The 18,687-nt window shown below is 39.8% G+C and overlaps 1 protein-coding gene across 1 annotated transcript; it reads right to left on the bottom strand.

Annotated features, from left to right (window-relative positions):
* Positions 1 to 2,549: 2,549 nt before the first annotated feature.
* GZMK (granzyme K) lies at positions 2,550 to 12,980 on the bottom strand. Its single transcript, XM_055421723.2, has 5 exons — positions 12,865 to 12,980; positions 12,446 to 12,593; positions 5,971 to 6,121; positions 4,924 to 5,193; positions 2,550 to 3,075 (listed from the first exon to the last, which is right to left on the bottom strand). Exons 1-5 carry the CDS (start codon positions 12,923 to 12,925, stop codon positions 2,914 to 2,916), a joined length of 792 nt encoding a protein of 263 aa, XP_055277698.2. The 5' UTR covers positions 12,926 to 12,980; the 3' UTR covers positions 2,550 to 2,913.
* Between the last annotated feature and the right edge of the window lie 5,707 nt (positions 12,981 to 18,687).

Raw genomic sequence — 18,687 nt, 5'->3', positions numbered from 1 at the left:
AATAAACTGTTTATCTTCCAATTTCAGAGTCACCAGACCTTCCAGAGCTGTTGATAGAAACTTCCTCTCTGGCAATCTGATCTGGTTGGACTATTGGATGTTAACAGCATGGAGTCTAAAATCAAAACACAACTCTCGAGTTTTTAGCAACAAATTATCAGGATACTCACCAACTGCAATCCGAGGAAATCTCAACAGTCCTTTTGTTATATTAAAGAGACTTACAGCAATATGTTCCATGGATTTGAAATTTAGATGAGATAATTATTTTTTTTAACAGTGAGTCCAGAGTTTCTATAAATCCCCCCTCTCTTTTTCTTATGAAATATAGTCTTGGATTTCTAGGTCACAATCAGTATACTTTCAATGAATCAAAATGACACTAAAATGTAATTTTTAAAGACTCTTTTTTACTTTATTCTCAAAGTAGTTCTATAATTTTAATTAGATTGCTTTTTAACACAGTGCTTCCATTTGTAAGTATTCATAGTCAAATAGTGCTGGTTAATGTTTCTAAAAGCCATGACAACAAACAAGCATAAAATAATCTATCTCTATATGAATGTAAGAAAACTCAATGACATCACATGGAAAAGAGCATTATTTGTCTTCTGAAACCCAGATTAAATGTAAAGGCCGAGATGAATCCTTTGGCTGCTGACCATTGAAGGAGAAGCCTGAATTATGCTCCCATGCTCTGCTACCACCCATTCAAATTAGAAATTATCACCGTAATCACTGGACCACCACAGTCAAGGACAGCTGAGACCCTCAAGTGCCCCTACTGAACTGCATTTTGGTCTTCAAGTGTCAATTCATATTGAAGGATTTGTAAGAAAAAAATGCCATGAGACTTATTGTTCTTTTTTGTAAGATGTTCATTATCAGTGGCTTTTGGATTTGAGCATTTATTAGAATCAACTACATTGCTTTTAAACAATGCAGATTTCTAGGCCCACCTTAACCGTGTTCAATCTGAATCTCTAGGTAAGGAGCCAGAACAGTCTATATTCCAAAACATCTTCTCAGGTTATCCTGATGCCTTTGGTAGAAACATATGAACCATGGCACTATGTCTTTCTTAAGGGGATTATGGAAGACAGTTCTGTTTCCAGCACCAGTGGCTCTACTTCTGGAAAAACAGTATTTTTATTTCTTGGATCAGGACAAGGCAATGGCACCCCACTCCAGTACTCTTGCCTGGAAAATCCCATGGGCGGAGGAGCCTGGTAGGCTGCAGTCCATGGGGCTGCGAAGAGTCGGACACGACTGAGTGACTTCACTTTCACGCATTAGAGAAGGAAATGGCAACCCACTCCAGTGTTCTCGCCTGGAGAATCCCAGGGATGGGGGAGCCTGGTGGGCTGCTGTCGATGGGGTTGCACAGAGTCGGACATGACTGAAGCGACTTAGCAGCAGCAGCAGCAGCAGTAATTCATATAACTGATTGTGTTGATCTCCTTGCATTGACTCATAGGGCCAAATATGGCTCCTTCTAGCAAAAGTGCAGGGAGGAAATTGTGGTACTTTGAGTATTAACAACATTCCTGTGTTCATCTTCTCTTTCTTACTCTCATTTCCTCCTTGTCTCAATTCCTTCACCAAATGACTATTTATTTTAATTAATTAGCTAGTTGATTACATTTATTTACCTTTTGACCCTCCTCACGCATTTCTTACTCTTCACTCTCTACTTCTGGCAACCACTAATCTGTTCTCTGTATCTATGATCTTTTTTTTTTAAGATTCCACATATAAGAGAGGTCATTTAGTATTTGTATTTCTCTGTCTAACATTTCATTTAGCATAATGCCCTCAAGGTCCATCTATGTTTCTGAAAATGGCAAGATTTCATTACTTTTTACGGTTGAATAATATTCCATTGTGTGTGTACGTATATATATGTGTGTATAAACCACAATTTCTTTATTTATCATCCATCAATAGCCATTTAAGTTGTTTCCATATCTTGGTTATTGTAAATAGTACTGCAATGAACATGTTGTTGTTTACTTGCTAAGTTGTGTCTGACTCTTTGCAACCACATAGACTGTAATCCGCCAGTCTGTAGGATTCTCCAGGCAAGAATACTAGAATGGGTTGCCATTTCCTTCTCCAGGGGCTCTTCCTGATCTGAGTCTCCTGCATTGGCAGGCATATTCTTTACCTCTGCATCACCAGGGATAACTGCAATGAACATGGGGTGCATATATCTTTTTGAGGTAGTGTTTTAATTTTCTTCAGACAAATATTTGAAAGTGAAATTGATGGATCACATGGTATTTCTATTTTTTTGAGGGAAAATTGCTTTTAATTTCACATTTTTTTAATTGCATGTATTTTTATATGTTGCTTTAAATCCTGTTTGGAAGAAAATGTGACATAAAAATAATAAGCACTATCTAAATATTTGTATAAACCTTGATGATTTTTTCGTCACTTGAGCTGAGATGTTTGAACTTAGTGTTTCTTCAGACATGACTTAGCAACTGAACAACACCAATAATTTAAAAAATACAGCTTTAATAATGATACAGCAGAAGTAACAACATAACTGTGGTTGAAGATGATGCCACAACTGTCTTTTTTAATCATCTTTTTGCCCTTTGTGGGGGTGTAGATTGAGTTGGGGGACATATCATTCCCTGTATCTTATTTCCATACAAGATGAATAAACACTCTTCTAAATTTTATTCAGAATAAAGGCAGCAGAGTAGAAATACATCAGTGGTACATGTGAAAAAGAACTTGATTCCTCAACAAAATCAGTCCTAACAGGTCAGGAGTGGATCCTGACTGTGCTCCACTTTAACTACATTCAAGTACCTGTGCAGATAATTTAGCCTGTGGAACACATTATGAAACAAAAATGAAAACAAGCAACTGATAGAGCCAAGAAAATCACCTATGGTCTTAGTCTGCATGAGATGGGGCCAAGTTGCTTTTGATCCAAGCTTGGTATTTCCGGGTTAATAATATGTAGATTCCAGGTTTCTTGGCATCACCGCATTTACGACCTCCAGAAACTAAGGCGTGAAAGGCACCTTTGCAGACCAAGGGGCCCCCTGAGTCACCCTGGAAAGAAGAAAATGGGCAGATATTTGGTAAGAAGATGTTGAACTTTTTGGACCATTAACTGTTAATAACCATCAAACGATTATTATCTGGGCCATTGGTTTCTTTGTGTCCTGAGTGCCTGATACAGCCCCTGAGCAGTATAGGGTCTCTGTTTCTCTCTCTACATCCAGAACCATGGTTCTGTGCATTTGTCTGTCTGCCTCTCTTTGTCCATGTCCCTGTCTCGAAAACTACGTATATACATATATGTCTTTTAGCAGTCACTGGGACTGTTGAGCTTTATTCGTTAAGAAATGGGGAGACAAGGAAGTTTGAAATAATCCATTGAAATAAAAGAAATTTTTTAAATTAAGAATTTCATTTTGGTGCTCATGGGTTTGCAATCAAGTTGCTATTGAGGCTGACAGAAAAGAGCAATGTATTAGAGTAAATGTCTTGGTGGTGGGCACTCTACCTTCTCTATTATTTTTTTTCCCCCATTTCATATGATTGAACATGGGGCTCTGCACATACCCAACACTTAATAAATACTTGCCCAATGAACAGATTCTTGAGGACTCACTCTGACAACAAAACATATAACAAAAATTCTGTCAAGGAAAGTGACAAGGTAATAGAGAAGGAAGCCTGGCCTTTCAGATAAGGAGCTGGGTTTTGAATCTAAAGAGCAGCCTTTGCCTCTGCTGCCACGCGGGTCGAAAACTGCAGTACTTTGTGCTTTGTTGGCCATGAAAATAGAGGTTTGGGTGTGACAATCTTGGGGCACTGCAGTCACACATGATCTTTGAGATCATCAGATCCTCCCCTTAAAAATATATGATGTGAATTTTTTTTTTTAAAAGTAATCCATCTGTGCTAGGTAGCCTTCATCACCTGTTAACATGGTGGTGGTTTAGTCACTCAGTTGTGTCTAACTCTTGGAGACCCCGTGGACTATAGCCCACCAGGCTTCTCTGTCCATGGAATTTCCCAGGCAAAAAAACTGGAGTGGGTTGCCATTTCCTTCTCCAGGGGATCTTGCCGACCCAGGAATTAAACGTGGTCTGCATTGCAGGAGAATTCTTTACCTACTGTGCCACCAGGGAAGTCCTACTTTTTTTTTTTAAATGCCTCAAGAAACAAAGAATTTGAAAAACATGACTGTTGTTCTTTTAGTCAGTTAGCAGTCAGCATTATTTAAGAAATATTAAATATATATTTGAGCTTTCTGCATTTGAATTTTATAAGATCTCTGTATTAATTAGTTTAGGGGCTTACCTGGTGGTCAGCAGTAAAGAATTTGCCTGCAATGCAGGAGATAGAGGAGACACAGGTTCGATCCTTGGGTCGGGAAGATCCCCTGCAGGAAGGCATGGTAACCCCCTACACTATTCTTGCCTGGATAACCCCATGGACAGAGGAGCCTGGTGGGTTACAGTTCGTAGAGTCGCAAAGAGTAGGATACAACTGAAGCGACTGATTGTGCATGCACATATTGATTAGTTTAAAGCTGGGGTGGGTCAGGGATTGAGAGATTATTTTCTCGTCACCACTTTTGATCTCAGGGTTGGTAGGCTTTCTAAGGAGGGTAGTACCCCTCAGAGGAAGCCTGTAAAATTATCAGATATAGTCCATTACCCTGATTAACAAACATTAATAAGTGCTAACTGTGTGTTTCACAAGTTCTATGGCTTATTTGTAGTGGCAGATGAGAAAGCATAGTGAAGGCCATGAAGGATTGGAGAGCACCTTTTCGGAGTTGTGATGCTGTGTTTGCCACTCCTCTCCTCCTTGCTGCGAGTGTGCAGATAGAGCTTGACTATAGCTCAGCACCCTGGAATGCCTGTTCGAGTGAGGGATTCTTACCTGACAGGAATCCTTCTGGCCTCTGGCATCTCCTGCACATAGCATGGTTCTAGTTATAATAGGGTTGTGGTTGTAATAATCTCGGCTGTTGCACGTTTTTCGACTTATGACAGTGACAGTGACTTCTCGCAGGGTATCAGAAGGGCTTAAGCATTCTGGGTCAGTGGCTCCCCAGCCAACAACCTGGCATTTTGTTCCAGCTTGAATATCATTTTTAGCTCTTGGATGGAGCAGTTGGACATGTCTGTTGAGTTTTGCGGCTGTGTGAAGCTGACAGATTAGAAAGAGAATAAATGATCATTCGTCCCCAGTAGTATTTTGTGATTAGTCCAAGCGATATATGTGTGGTCCCTCTGTTCTCTGAGGGCGTCCTTTTCCTTGAATCTACTTTGGTGGTAGCCCGCAGCTGCATTTGTGGTTGTTGCTTTTCTGAACATGCTCTTCATTCCCTTTAGAGCTCAGTGATGCTCAGGGAGCGAGCTTACATAGAGCAGGAATTTTGCCCAGTCTCAAGCCAACTGGCCTTTGCTCTGCATTGGATGATTTTCTGTGGAATAACATCTATAGGTCATGACTTTGAGGGCTGGGCTATTTCCTGCTAGATAGGACCCTTGAGTATGGTCTAGACTGAGTTTGGACTGGACTTAGTATGGTCTAGACTAAGTTGTAACTCACTTCAGTGTCCCTGAAGTCACTTGCTTGGCTCCGTTGTATAAGTGACTTGTACTTTTCACTTGCTAATGAGAAAAAGATTGGGAGAAAAAGCTTGCAGTGTGGATCCTTGGGCCTGTTGGGATGTTCTTCTCCCATGTATGTGAACATCAGAGCTGTTTTTCCTTGTATAAACACAGCCCAGGCATGTTTATGATACATGCTTTTTTCTTTCAAGGCATTAAATGGAGTACAATGAGCCCTAATAGAATATGTCACTACACATCACCTTGAACAGAGGGAGAATGCTAACAAAATGCTTTGTTAGATAATTTAACAACTGAACTATGAGGTATAAGAATGTTGGAGAAATTGAAGGAATACAATGCTACATACCTTAACCAGCATAATATCATTTGATTTAGGGTCTAATGTAAATCCTGGGAATCGTATGAATTTTTTAATCTCAAATGTTTGCTTGAAGGCCTCATTCTTTGAGAGAGAGTGTGCTCCTAAAACCACTTTGGAAGACTGGCTTTTGGTAAACCTAAAAAAAAAAAAAAAGAATAGACACACAGAATGATCCCCCAGTCTTCCAGTGGGGAGTAGAAATGGCGGAGAAACCATATACATACAGGAATAAGGACCAGCTTCAAGGTAACCTGTGCCGGATTAGGTGGAGTGACAGAGGTCATTGGCCCAATAATGAAAGTATGAAAACAAGGGCCAAATCCATCCCAGTCCAATTCCCCAGCATTGCAAAAGAATTTCAGAACTAGTGCCATATTGTGGGGGGAAAGAAAGAAAATCCTAAGTGACCAAATTCAAGTTTATTCACCTTCCCAACATTAAATGTTTTAATAACTAAAAGGAAAAGACTCCACTCTGGGCTCAGCAGTAAAGAATATGCCTGCCAATGCAGATTCAATTCCTGGGTGGGGAAGATCCCCTGGAGAAGGAAATGGCAACCCACTCCAGTATTCTTGCCTGGGAAATTCCATGGACAAACGGGCCTGATGGGCCACAGTCCATGAAGTCACAAAGAGTTGGACATGACTTAATGACTAAATAACAACAAAGTCAACTCTACACTTGCTAATCTGGTATGTCTAAATCTCATCTCAGGGCAATAGGGAGAAGTAAGGTCCATTAGATGGCTGTCAACTATGCTCATATGTTCTGTCCACTCAATTAGAAAGATGATTCAGACAAGAAAGGAAAACTTTCCTCAAGGTGAAAAATCATCTGAAATTAAGGTACTTTAGAGTTAGTAGCCATTGATAATTCCATGGTGGAGATTTAGAGGATAAAACTGGTGAGTCAGATGATGAAACAATAGTTTGTTTTTTTAAAATCCCTAGTCATATGTAATTATAGTATGCCAATGTTTCAAAAGTTTATCTGATTTATTGTATGTTGAGTAAAATTATATTCACATCATGATGAAAATAGAAAATTATTTTTGAGCTTTCAACAAAACCTTGGAGCCATTTCCAGTCTTCCCTGGTGGCTCAGATGGTAAAGAGTCTGCTTGCAATGCGGGAGACCCAGGTTCAATCTCTGGATTGGGAAGATCCCCTAGAAAAGGAAATGGCAATCCACTTCAGTATTCTTGCCTGGGAAATCCCATGGACAGAGGAGGCTGGTAGGCTACAGTCCATGGGGTTGCAAAGAGTCAGACACAACAGGATTGACTAGCACTTTCACTCACTTTGGAACCACTTGCATTCTACAAAAATGTCCCTTTCTTATGTTTGTTCTCAGGAAACACCCAACTTCGAATTCTTTTTCAGAACAAGGAAGGTGATAAAAAAGAGTTATATTTGTTTGCATGTAACTATTTCATTGTCATATGGAAAAGGGTCAGGGCAGATTACAATAAAAACACATATCTGATAAACACAAATATATGCTGTGCTGTGTTGTGCTTAGTCGCTCAGTCATGTCCGACTCTTTGTGACCCCATGAACTGTAGCCTGCCATGGGGATTCTCCAGGCAGGAATACTGGTGTGGGTTGCCATGCTCTCCTCTAGGGGATCTTCCCAACTCAGGAATTGAACCCAGGTCTTCTGCATTGCAGGCGGATTCTTTATCAGCTGAGCTACCAGAGAAGCCCAAACACACATATATATAGATGAATAAAGATTAGCAAAAATTAAAAAGAGCACAGAAACATACAGAAAAAGGTAGAAAAGTTTGATTCAGGTTTAGGGAACCAGTGCATGACTGTGGTTAAATGGGTTTGTGTATGGTAGGGCTCTGACTGCCAGGAATTAACACTTTGGGGTTTCTACCAAAAGAGTTTATTTTTGGAATTTCAGCTCTATTTGTTGAAAAATTGGCCTGTTGCAAAATCAGGATGGGGATGAAATTTCTCAAAGGATGTGGATTGGATTTCCTAGGATTGATTCAAACTCAAATTTAGTGTACCTACTAAATCCAAAGCTGTGGAGGAGAAGGATAATATAGAATCTCTGGGGCTACTGATAAAATAGAAAAGACAGATATGTACATAAATAACTAACATGGAAAGGCTGGGAGATATGAATGTGGGATGTGGAAGATGAATTCTGACTAGGGGAAGGGTGCAGAGAAAACGTCTGGTTTTCCTTCATTTTTTACCAATTTCCTTGATTCGTTAATGACTTTGAAGTGTTTGGTTTATTTTTGTCTCCACTGGGACATGTGAATACCAAAAACAACCCAGTTCAGCTCAGTTCAGTCGCTCAGTCATGTCCAACTCTTTGCGACCCCATGAATCACAGCACGCCAGGCCTCCCTGTCCATCACCAACTCCCGGAATTCACTCAAACTCATGTCCATCCAGTCGGTGATGCCATCCAGCCATCTCATTCTCTGTCGTCCCCGTCTCCTCCCACTCCCAATCCCTCCCAGCATCAGACTCTTTTCCATTGAGTCAACTCGTAAAAACAACCCAAGCAGACCACAAATGTTTTTGGAATTTTCCATTTCTAGATACAGTTCAACGGTAATCTGTACTACAGAGGTCAATATTTTCTGCCCACAGGATGCCTGGAATTACCTGAGTCCCAGAATCCCACCTCCTTAGCTATATTCAAATTTGAATTCCCGTGGAGAGAAGAAACAATTCCAGCACCTCACTTGCACAGCACAGTGTTTCCCTATGGGTGGTCCAAAGGCCAGCTTCAGAATCATCTGGAGGTGTCTGGCTGCATGGCAACTTTATAAGTCTCTTACTTCCTCTGCCAGTCTGCCTTGGCACTGAGCAGTGTTTCTGCTTAGACCCATCCCTCTGGGTATGATAGTGAATGTAGGGTTCCTATTATTTTGAGGTCTCTTGCATAAGAGAGGCGGGAATGACCAGGCTGTCAGAGATGGGCTATTATGATTTTATTCCATCAACATGACTGGATCATGAAATTTGTTCCTGAGTGATTACCACGGAAGGTACAGATACACAGATATTAATATAACATTGTTGTTGTTCAGTTGCTAAGTCATGTCCGACTCTGTGACCTCATGGACTGAAGCACACCAGGCTCCTCTGTCCTCCACTGTCTCCTGGAATTTGCTCAGATTCATGTCCAATATAACATTATAGCATCAGACACATTTATTAAACTATTTTAGTGTGTCAGGTTTTGTGCTAAGCATTTTACATATTTTCCTTCATTTAAACCTCACCATAGCCCAGTGAGGGAAGTATGATTATCCCCATTTTTCAGATGAGGAAATTGATGATCAGATACATTAACAAACTTGAGAAAGTCCCACTGATACTAAGCGGAGGCTCCAGGATGCAGTGAAATTAGGATTAAAGCTCTGTTGGTTTGAACCCAAGGTCTAAATTTGTAACCATTCTACTCTGGGACCCTTGAGAGATTTGCAATGGAATGAGGCCAAGGGGAAGGGGTGGAGGTGGGGTTCTATCTATAATATTTGCTGGCTAAGCAGGTGACATGGGTTCCCTTGTGGGTCAGCTGGTAAAGAATCCATCCATAATGTGGGAGACCTGGGTTCAATCTCTGGGTTGGGAAGATCCCCTGGAGAAGGGAAAGGCTACCCACTCCAGTATTCTGGCCTGGAGAATTCCATAGACTATAGTCCATGGGGTCGCAAACAGTCGGAGTGACTTTCACTAAGCAGGTGACATGATGGGGCAAGTGTTCAGTGGGAGAAGGCATTGGAAGAGACTCAGGAAGACAGTAGACAAGACTTGGTGAGAGTTTTACTTCTGATAAATTGAAATGTTGAAAATAAGATTATATAAGACTTTTTTTTTTCTTTTTGCCAGTTTCCTTTTATAATCAGCATGGCAACTAACAAAGGGGCCTAAGTGAAGAGCTTAGTGTGGATGGGTAGTGAGAAGGGAACACCCCAGATTTGGCCTCCTTTACCATTTTGCTGAGAGAGGGGTCTCGTGTTACTAAGCTATTCCCACAGGATACTTGGGAGTACATTTGTGGGAAGCCACCATTGAACTATTTCATAAATATTTTGGATTTCATAAAGTTTAATATTTTTCTAAGCACCAATATGCCTACATTTTTACACCCAAGTGTCCTGTAGAGGAAATCTGAGCTACATATTCTGGAGTTCTTTTAAACTCCAGCCATTTAAAACAATATTTAGCAATGCTTGTTAAATTTTTTTTTTAATTCCAAGATCCTTTTTTCCCCATTTTTCAATTTGTGAATGTATTTCTACTGAATCAAGTTCATTTGACAAAATTTAGAATTCAACTTAATAATACTATTTATCTTTGGGTAGTTGGCTATCCACTCCAGTATTCTTGCCTGGAGAATTCCATGGACAGAGAAGCCTGGTGGGCTACAGTTCATGGGGTCACAAAGAGTCGGACATGACTGAGTGACTAACACTCTCACTTTTCTCCTTTGGGTAGCCCTTTACGGCTTACAAAGGAAGTCACATAATGTGCTTTAGCTTAGCAAAAGCCAAAAAACCCTTCTTCTCTAATTTATTTCCCTTTTTTCTATCTAGCATTTGTTCAGCATTTATAATTAATCAAGCTCCGTGTCTGGGAGGTTATAATTCACTTGAGATGTAACCACAAGCATATCTGAAGTGTGTGTATTTGAAATTGAATGAACATTTATCGATGGTCACCCTCTGCCTAACTGGTCCTCAGGGGACAAATGCCCTAGAAAGAACAAAAGTGATGTGGACACAAGTTTTATTTCTGTGACAGCAAGAACCTCACTTAAATGAAGTAGCCATGTTAAGTCAGAAATTAGTGGCTTGCTATTTAGAAACAAAACAGAAGTTCACACAGTTTTCAGGATTCAAAATTTCTCATTTGTGTTCAAACAGTCTCATTAAAATGTGTCAACCAAACAAAATCCCCAAAATATGAAACAAGGTCAATTAAGTTGTTTCATTTAGATATATAACTGATGCCTAGAGAGTAAATGATTATGGCTAAGAGGTTCTTAAGTGTAGTGCTGTCATGTTTGTAAGGAAAGGGGAAGGCTCATCTTTTCTTATTTTTTATCTTATTCAGGCAAGAAAGATAAAGAAGAAATATACAGACAAAAAGCAACTCCCCCAAACCAAAGCAAGCAAATAAAACAACAAACGCCAAAACAGTTTTCTATTGCTTTTCATTTGGTGATGTTTGCAGCATCCCAAGGAGGGTTTTGGATATTTTTAGCTGAAGTAGGAAGACTCTGGACAGTCCCTTGGACTGCAAAGAGATCAAACCAGTCAATTCTACAGGAAATGAACCCTGAATATTAATTGGAGGAACTGACGCTGAAGCTGAAGCTCCCAATACTTTGGCTACCTGATGTGAAGACCTGACTCATTGGAAAAGACCCTGATGCTGGGGAAGTTTGAAGGCAAGAGGAGAAAGCAGCAACAGAGGATGTGATGATTAGACAGCATCACTGACTCAATGGACATGAATTTGAGCAAACTGAAGCACAGAGAAGCCTGGTGTGCTGCGTTCCATGGGGTTGCAAAGAGTGGGACGTGACTTAGCAACTGAACAACAGCCAGAGAATCCTAGAGTGAGAGGTTATAGTCTGTCCCCACAAATACTTTCATTTTAGGTATCCCAGGAAAATACTCACCCCCTCTTTTTCTGTGTAAATCATCTAGACCTTTTTTTTTTTTTTTCACCTAGGGAAACTGTTGCCCCTTATAGCTGTGATTCCTAAACTATGAACTCAGGCCTCTGGGGTAGGCATTGAGCAGGGCAGTTAAGGTAAGGGTCTAAAAGTCTATAAGCAAAGCCAAGCTATTGCAACTTATCTGTTAAGTATTTTAAAATATTTAAATAGATAATATTTAATCCTCAAAACCCCATGAAGCAGTTATGTACTACAATTATTATAACCCATTTTAAAAATAGGGTGCAAAGGCAGGATGTCTGATTTCCCCTAACAAGGTCAGGAATATTGCTGTTTCAGTTATAACTGTTGCTGTTCCCTGGCATTACATGAAGGACTTGAATTTGTCTATTAGGTTGTCTAGATCTCCCAGAAAAGTAGAACTTTGGGCAGAATCAAGGATGTGTGAGAAGGTAAAATCGGCTCCACCAATTGGTCTGTTATCATAGAAGCTAAGGATAAATCAGGTGGTGCCAGTGGTAAAGAACCCGCCTGCCAATGCAGGAGAAGTAACAGGCGCAGGTTTGATCCCTGGGTCAGGAAGATCCCCTGGAGAAGGAAATAGCAACCCACTCCAGTATTCTTGCTTGGAGAATCCCATGGACAGAGAAGCCTGGCGGGCTACAGTCCATGGGATCACAAAGAGTTGGACACGACTGATGTGACTTAGCACGCACAAGGGTAGATCAAATTTTCTCCCGGGAGAGGTGAGCTCCTTTTCTAGGCAACTTGAGGGAACACAGCGAGTAATACTCACCGAGAGTGGCAGTGGGCTGCTGTGAGTACCCACTGAGGATGGATCAGCACTCCCCCGCAGATGTGGTCGCCGCCATACTGCAGGGATGCCATAAATGGCCTGGAGTGAGGGGACACTTCTCTCCCTCCGATAATCTCCATGTTGAAACCTGCCAAAGAAAACCAAGAGTTAATGGAAGAGATCTAAGTGGATTATTTCTCTTAACTCTTTTGACAGTCATTATATCATTTTCTAAGATTAAAAAAAAATCTTTCAGTCATCTAATAGTGATTATAATTTCACTGATGAACAATTGAATGCTACATTATAGTTTATTGGGATCTACATGGATGTAAGCATTATTTTCATTTATAACGTGAAAACACAATCACTAGAAACTCATTGGATGCTGACAGGTGGTAGGTATAGGAGATACTTACACTCTGGAGTCATATAAATCCCAGCTAGTAGGAAACATAGAAATAAAGAAAACTTAGTCATGTTAGTGGCTTAGATTTAAGAAGCCCAGATAAAATATTCTGACCGTATTGGCGAAGGAATAAGAGTCTGAAGGTTGAGTTTTGATTTTGCAAACTTAACCTTCTCACCACAAGTGTTTTGAAGGTAAAGTTTTTCACACCTAAGATTAAAGGTATGTATCAGTTTGGGGAGTTTCAGAATTATGCTTTTAGGACTTTTTGAAGCAAGGTATGTGTGCCATAAAGAACTCATTTCCAGAGTTAACCATTTTCAGTATCTCATGTTATAAATGGTGAGAGAATAAAAATTATCCAATCCATAAGAACTCAATGAAGTTGCAGACAGAGTTCAAAGATGTTCATTGCTCTAAAGTAATACTTACTAGGTTTCCTGGCAGAAAATGGTGCCTATCATATTTAGTTTCTATTTTTCACTTGGACATAGATTTATTACATAGAGAGACAGGGAACCTTGCATAGATCATGGTTGCCTTACAATAAGTCTTAGCTAAAGCCTGAATATCATCCAGAGAAACCCATATGTTTTGTAGCAAGCTTATTCCTAGACGTGCCATTTTCTCTAAATGTGACCAAATCTGGTTAAATTTTAGTTACATTTTTGGGAGATTTCATAATGTTATTAAAGGAGAACATTGGCAACATATTTTTAAATTCTGAGTCTCTATTTTACTCATTTTTAATTGAAAATGATCATGTGTTTATCCAGGGTCTTAATAATAATATCTTTTCAAAATTAAGGACTGCACTTTGTCACTCTCCCCAGGAACAGATGAAATGCATTGCCAGCCCTTCTATAGTACTTTCTCCTTTACTACAAAAGATATTAGCCTTAAGCTTCTATAAGATTCTGTCTGTGCTGGGTGCTGATCAGTAGGGCAGATGTTATCAAATGAATACAGACAGACCAATCAGGCACCACACAAGACCCCAAGCACTTTCTAAAAACACTGACCAAAATTAACCTTTAATTAACAGATCTTATTTTCTTTCTTCTAAAATATTTGCATCCTATCTTTTATTTTTTTACAAAAATAAATTGAAATCCGGAGCTATTATTCTTGCCAGATTGCAAAAGACTCCTACTGAATTGTTTTCTAGCAAGACAGTAAGAATAACACTAATAACTATTATACTTGCATATTCTACATTAAATTTAACAAATGTCTTAAATCTTCCTAAAATTCTCTTTGCTGCTGCTGCTGCTGAGTCACTTCAGTCGTATCCGACTCTGTGTGACCCCATAGACGGAAGCCCACCAGGCTCCCCCATCCCTGGGATTCTCCAGGCAAGAACACTGGAGTGGGTTGCCATTTCCTTCTCCAATGTGTGAAAGGGAAAAGGGAAAGTAAAGTCGCTCATTCGTGTCCGACCCCTAGCGACCCCACGGACTGCAGCCTACCAGGCTCCTCCATCCATGGGATTTTCTAGGCAAGAGTACTGGAGTGGCTTGCCATTGCCTTCTCCGAAATGATCCTTTATATGTTTTCATGTCTTACGTCTGTGTGGAAGGCAGGACAAACTATTATATCTGTGTTACAATTAAAGAAATTGACTCAGAGAGGTTAAGTAATTTGCCTAAAGTTACACAGCATACATGCTGGATCAACTCAATTGCCTGATCTAAAATAAGTTGTATGTTAATAAATATACCACCAGAGCACAAAATATGAGAAATATCCTGTTTGTACTTTATCAGGATGCAGCAACAGTAAAGCTCTCCTGCACAGTAAATAAGAAGAATGAACATACCCAATGCAGAGTGGTGACTTCCTGTTTCATAGATCTGGTGAGAAAAGGAGAAGCCAGATTAAGAAAAGCCACAAACTTAATAAAGCAAACAGCCATAAGCTCCTGTTAGTTTCTGAGTCATCTTTGTCACTGCTGGTGTGCTTCGATGGAGCCCTCATTTTTTGGCCACTTTTACAAGCTGTAGAGTAGACGTGATGATGCTAGTTGCTCACTGTATCACTATGATGTTGGGAACTTAAGCAAGATCATGTGTGACATGTGGAAGTGATTTAACTATGAGGAAGAAATGAACTGTGCAAAAGACAAAGCTTTATTCCTTCATTTCTGGTGGAGTGGGGCATGGTTAAAAACATCTCTCAGCTGCTTCTTTCTGTGTAGCAAGGACTAGCGTCCACATACATTTTCACAAATTGGTAGGCATTTTCAACTCAGTTTCCAGGGAAGTGACTGATATTAGTCTTGTTTTGTTGATAAAGACTTGATGGAAAGTACTGAGCTAGCAGGTGGCAGAGTTTGTTCTTAAACGCTTAGGTGCTGGCTCCAGGCTGTATGTGGCTTTCAACCTGACCACATGCCTGCCGGGCTTTGAGAAGTTCTGTGGCTTAGATGCTCTAAGAGGCAAGTTGGCTGTGCAAAGGGAAAAAGGATTTAGCTGTATACACTGCAATTAGACACGGTGAGGTTTAATTTAATTGGGAGGACAGTCACACAGCTCTTGTAGCTGACCAGGAAAATTCTGAGAATCATGTCGGTTTATAGTCAAGAGTTAATTGGTTTGGGCTTTAGACCGATGTGTGGGTCAATGGTATCATTTATTATAACATTTAGGATCCTGGATTTGAGAACAGTGGGCTGTGTAACATGATGAGCTCTGAGATCTAATTTATTTCTGGGTGTTGGTTTTTGTTCTGTTGAGTCTGCTACGGGGAGAGCCATGTTTGCTTTGGATGGATTTTGCAGCAGCTGTGTTGGGCTGAGCAAGTGCAAGGCAGTGCTTTGTGCTGGACTGGTTCACTGGTCGGGGGCCTTGAGCTTCTTCCCTGTGTTGTGTTCAGCTGTCCTTATTAGCTACTCTTGGGGATGCTGATTTTGAGCTTGGGGTTTTTGTTTTCCTCCATCCCTCTTCTCTCTTGACCCTTCTATGTTTTGAGAGACTCATATAGAAACTCCAAAGGCCACGTGTGGTTCTCTCCAATGGGCTTTTATCACTTCATTAGCCACTCCCTCTAAAGCTTTGTCACTCAAAGCATGGCCCTCAGACCTGTGCTGGTCTGTGACCTGTTTAGTATCCATCCTGGGCAAGAGGAAGACAGAAGTTGAGAGTCAGAGTTTAGAAGTTGTTACAGCCATTTATCATGACTCTCTACTAATTTATTTCATGAAATGCAATATAATATCTGTCCAATCTAATCATAAACTAGGGCATGCATTTTATATGCCTTTTAAAATTTTAATTTTTCTACGTGTTTCTATTGTATAGTTCACAATGAATTGAAATGAAAACCAAACAAATCATCAAACAAAATTCCGAAACACACCTGGTCTTCCCCCTGGGTAGTTTGAGTACTGCTCTGTAGACACAACTGCAAAGCAGGTCTCTTTCAAGCCCTCCCCATCTCTTCCCTTTTGGCCTCCTTCAAAAAGTTTTCTAACACCAAGGTTTCCAAGACTCCTATGGCTATCCAATTTTCCCCTGCCCCAGGCATTCAAGATCACGATTTGGCAGAATTCTGCTGGGTCCTTCCTTTATGACCATCACCCCTGGGCCTTGGTTTCTGTCCAGTAATGATTTAGCTAGTATGATAAATGCATCTGCTAACAATTAAGATGAAACTATGGCAGTTTTGAAAACTGCAGTAGGGAGGGCTATTGGGGTGCTGTATGATGACATTATATCCGAAGGTCCCAAGAAGATAAATTCTACTTCAGATTACAGACGTTCCTCCCACGAGATTCTTTACGGTGGATGAATTTGAGAGTAATTGCAAAAGAGAACAAAGTATCCCTTGATTCCTTAATCTCAATGCAGAGAAACTGGGTAAGCTGGTTGGAGGGTATGGAGCCCTGTCTTTTTCCTAAGCTACGTCATTTGAAATACTTTAGAGAACTGCTCTATGCTCTCCCCTTGGTGGAATGATGGTGGTGATGAAAGTAGGATAGAAGTAAACTTGTTTTCTATTTCTCTGCCTTAACCTTTAATCAGAACATGTTACATACTAATTATCTTCCTTTGTTAAATAGATTTCATAGTCACCATTGAGTTAAGGAACATAATAGTCCTTTAACTTCATTCTCATTTACTCTTCTCCAAATCAACTCTGAAATAACGGCAGTGGATAGGAAGTACAGTGGGTGAGTACAGGGTCTTGGCATAAGGAATAACCACATGAAAACAGCTTGAGAATTTGGCAAATGGGGATTTCCCAGTGCACCTGGAGCTCGCTGCCTGGTCAGACACTGTCCTTATCTCAATCTTTTCTCCAGGCTTTAAGCTGCCTTTTTGTGATACCTCTTCTGTTTCTTTTCTTCTTCAAGGTGGCTTTTGATGTTCATTTTCACTGAGCTGAAATGTTATGGGAGGGAAAGTCCCATATGGGGTGGTCCTGTGATATCACTGGACCTAGGCAGATCACTCACACTGTCTGCAATGTTTGTCCTAAAAGATTTACATGTGTGAAAATCTTTTCAACAGGGAGGACTGCCAAAGGAAGGTTTGCAGCCCTGATGCAACAGGCCTGTAGGAACACTGGTCTTGAACAAAGGAATGGAGGACTTGGAGGACCTTGGTGAAGCTTTAGGAAGAAAATGGGTCAATATGTAGTTAAATGAAAGATGTCAGGAAAAGAACTTGATGATAGAGACCAGAAGAAATGTGGAAGCAGGAAGGGAAAGGAAGGAAATAAATGAATATTGTGGAGGAAAGTAGGAAGCAGTCAATGGAGGAAAGGAGGCCTTACAATGAAACACTTCCATTTACATCTGAACATCTCAGATACTGTGATATGAGATGTGACTATTTTATATTTTTATAATAGACACAGATCTGTTAAAATGAGTACTATTATCATATTGAAAACAATCCAGTTATTTAAACCAATCATAGAGTAAAGTCAAAGCAGGTAAAATAGTAAGTATTTTAGTGGGGATGACCAGATTCATTAATAAGGGATTCATTCATTAACACAATAAATGCTGTGACCAAGCTGAAACTCAATAAATCAATTGATCCTGAATTCCTTAATTTTTCACTGACAACAAATTCAAGTAGAAACTTACACAACTGTGTGTTAGAAATACTTTTTCCAAAGGTGAATGATTAACCAAACAACATACACACACACACACACACACACACACACACACACACACACTAGCACATGCCTCCTGCCCCACAACCACTGCTCATTAAATACCTATCCTATTCTTTATCACAAATAAATTCCAGGTGAATCAGAGATTTTTCTATGAAAAAAATGAAATCATTATGAACATTAAGTGAAATGATAAGTTAAAAATAAGACTTGAGAGTGGAAAGCATAAAATAAATCACCAATACATTAGAGTCTATAAAATACTTTGGTAAAGCAAAAACCACCATAGGCAATATCCAAAGACATATGACAAACATTTCCCCAAAAGATGATATCTTTAATATATGAAGAGCTCTTACAGATTCATCAAAGAAGAGTAATAATAAAAGAACTTGATGATGGATAAATCAGTATAAGTATAAACAAAATAATGCTTTAGTTACATTTCCTCACTAACAACCTAGCATATAAATAATATTTTTAAAAAATCTTGGTGATTACAGAATAAAAATAAAGCACATTTCATGTTTTTGCAAGTCAATAAGTTTGATGTACTAATGGCAAAACTATAGCAAGTACTGATAAAAAGACCACTAAGCTGAGAAGATATAAATCAGCAGAAGCATAATCTACTAAAACTAAATTCTCATTGTTGGCTGACAAGTCAGTGGATGGGTTTTAACAACAATGTAATGATTGTGCT

The sequence above is a fragment of the Moschus berezovskii genome, chromosome 18, assembly GCF_049115385.1.
Source record: "Moschus berezovskii isolate FMDL1 chromosome 18, NW_MosBer_1.0, whole genome shotgun sequence".
Lineage (NCBI taxonomy): Eukaryota > Metazoa > Chordata > Mammalia > Artiodactyla > Moschidae > Moschus > Moschus berezovskii.
The sequence above is the reverse complement of the archived record's forward strand: the minus strand, read 5'-3'. Positions and strand labels throughout refer to the sequence as shown.

Bases quoted from the DNA above. Each gene is read 5' to 3' on its own strand.
- GZMK (XM_055421723.2), bottom strand. From the start codon at position 12,925: ATGACTAAGTTTTCTTTATTTCTATGTTTCCTACTAGCTGGGATTTAT. The intron at 5,194-5,970 runs GTATGTAGCATT...CTAATCTGTCAG, and splicing joins ATGATATTATGCTGGTTAAG to CTTCACACAGCCGCAAAACT. The intron at 3,076-4,923 runs GTAAGAATCCCT...TCTTCTTTCCAG, and splicing joins GCCAGAAGGATTCCTGTCAG to GGTGACTCAGGGGGCCCCTT.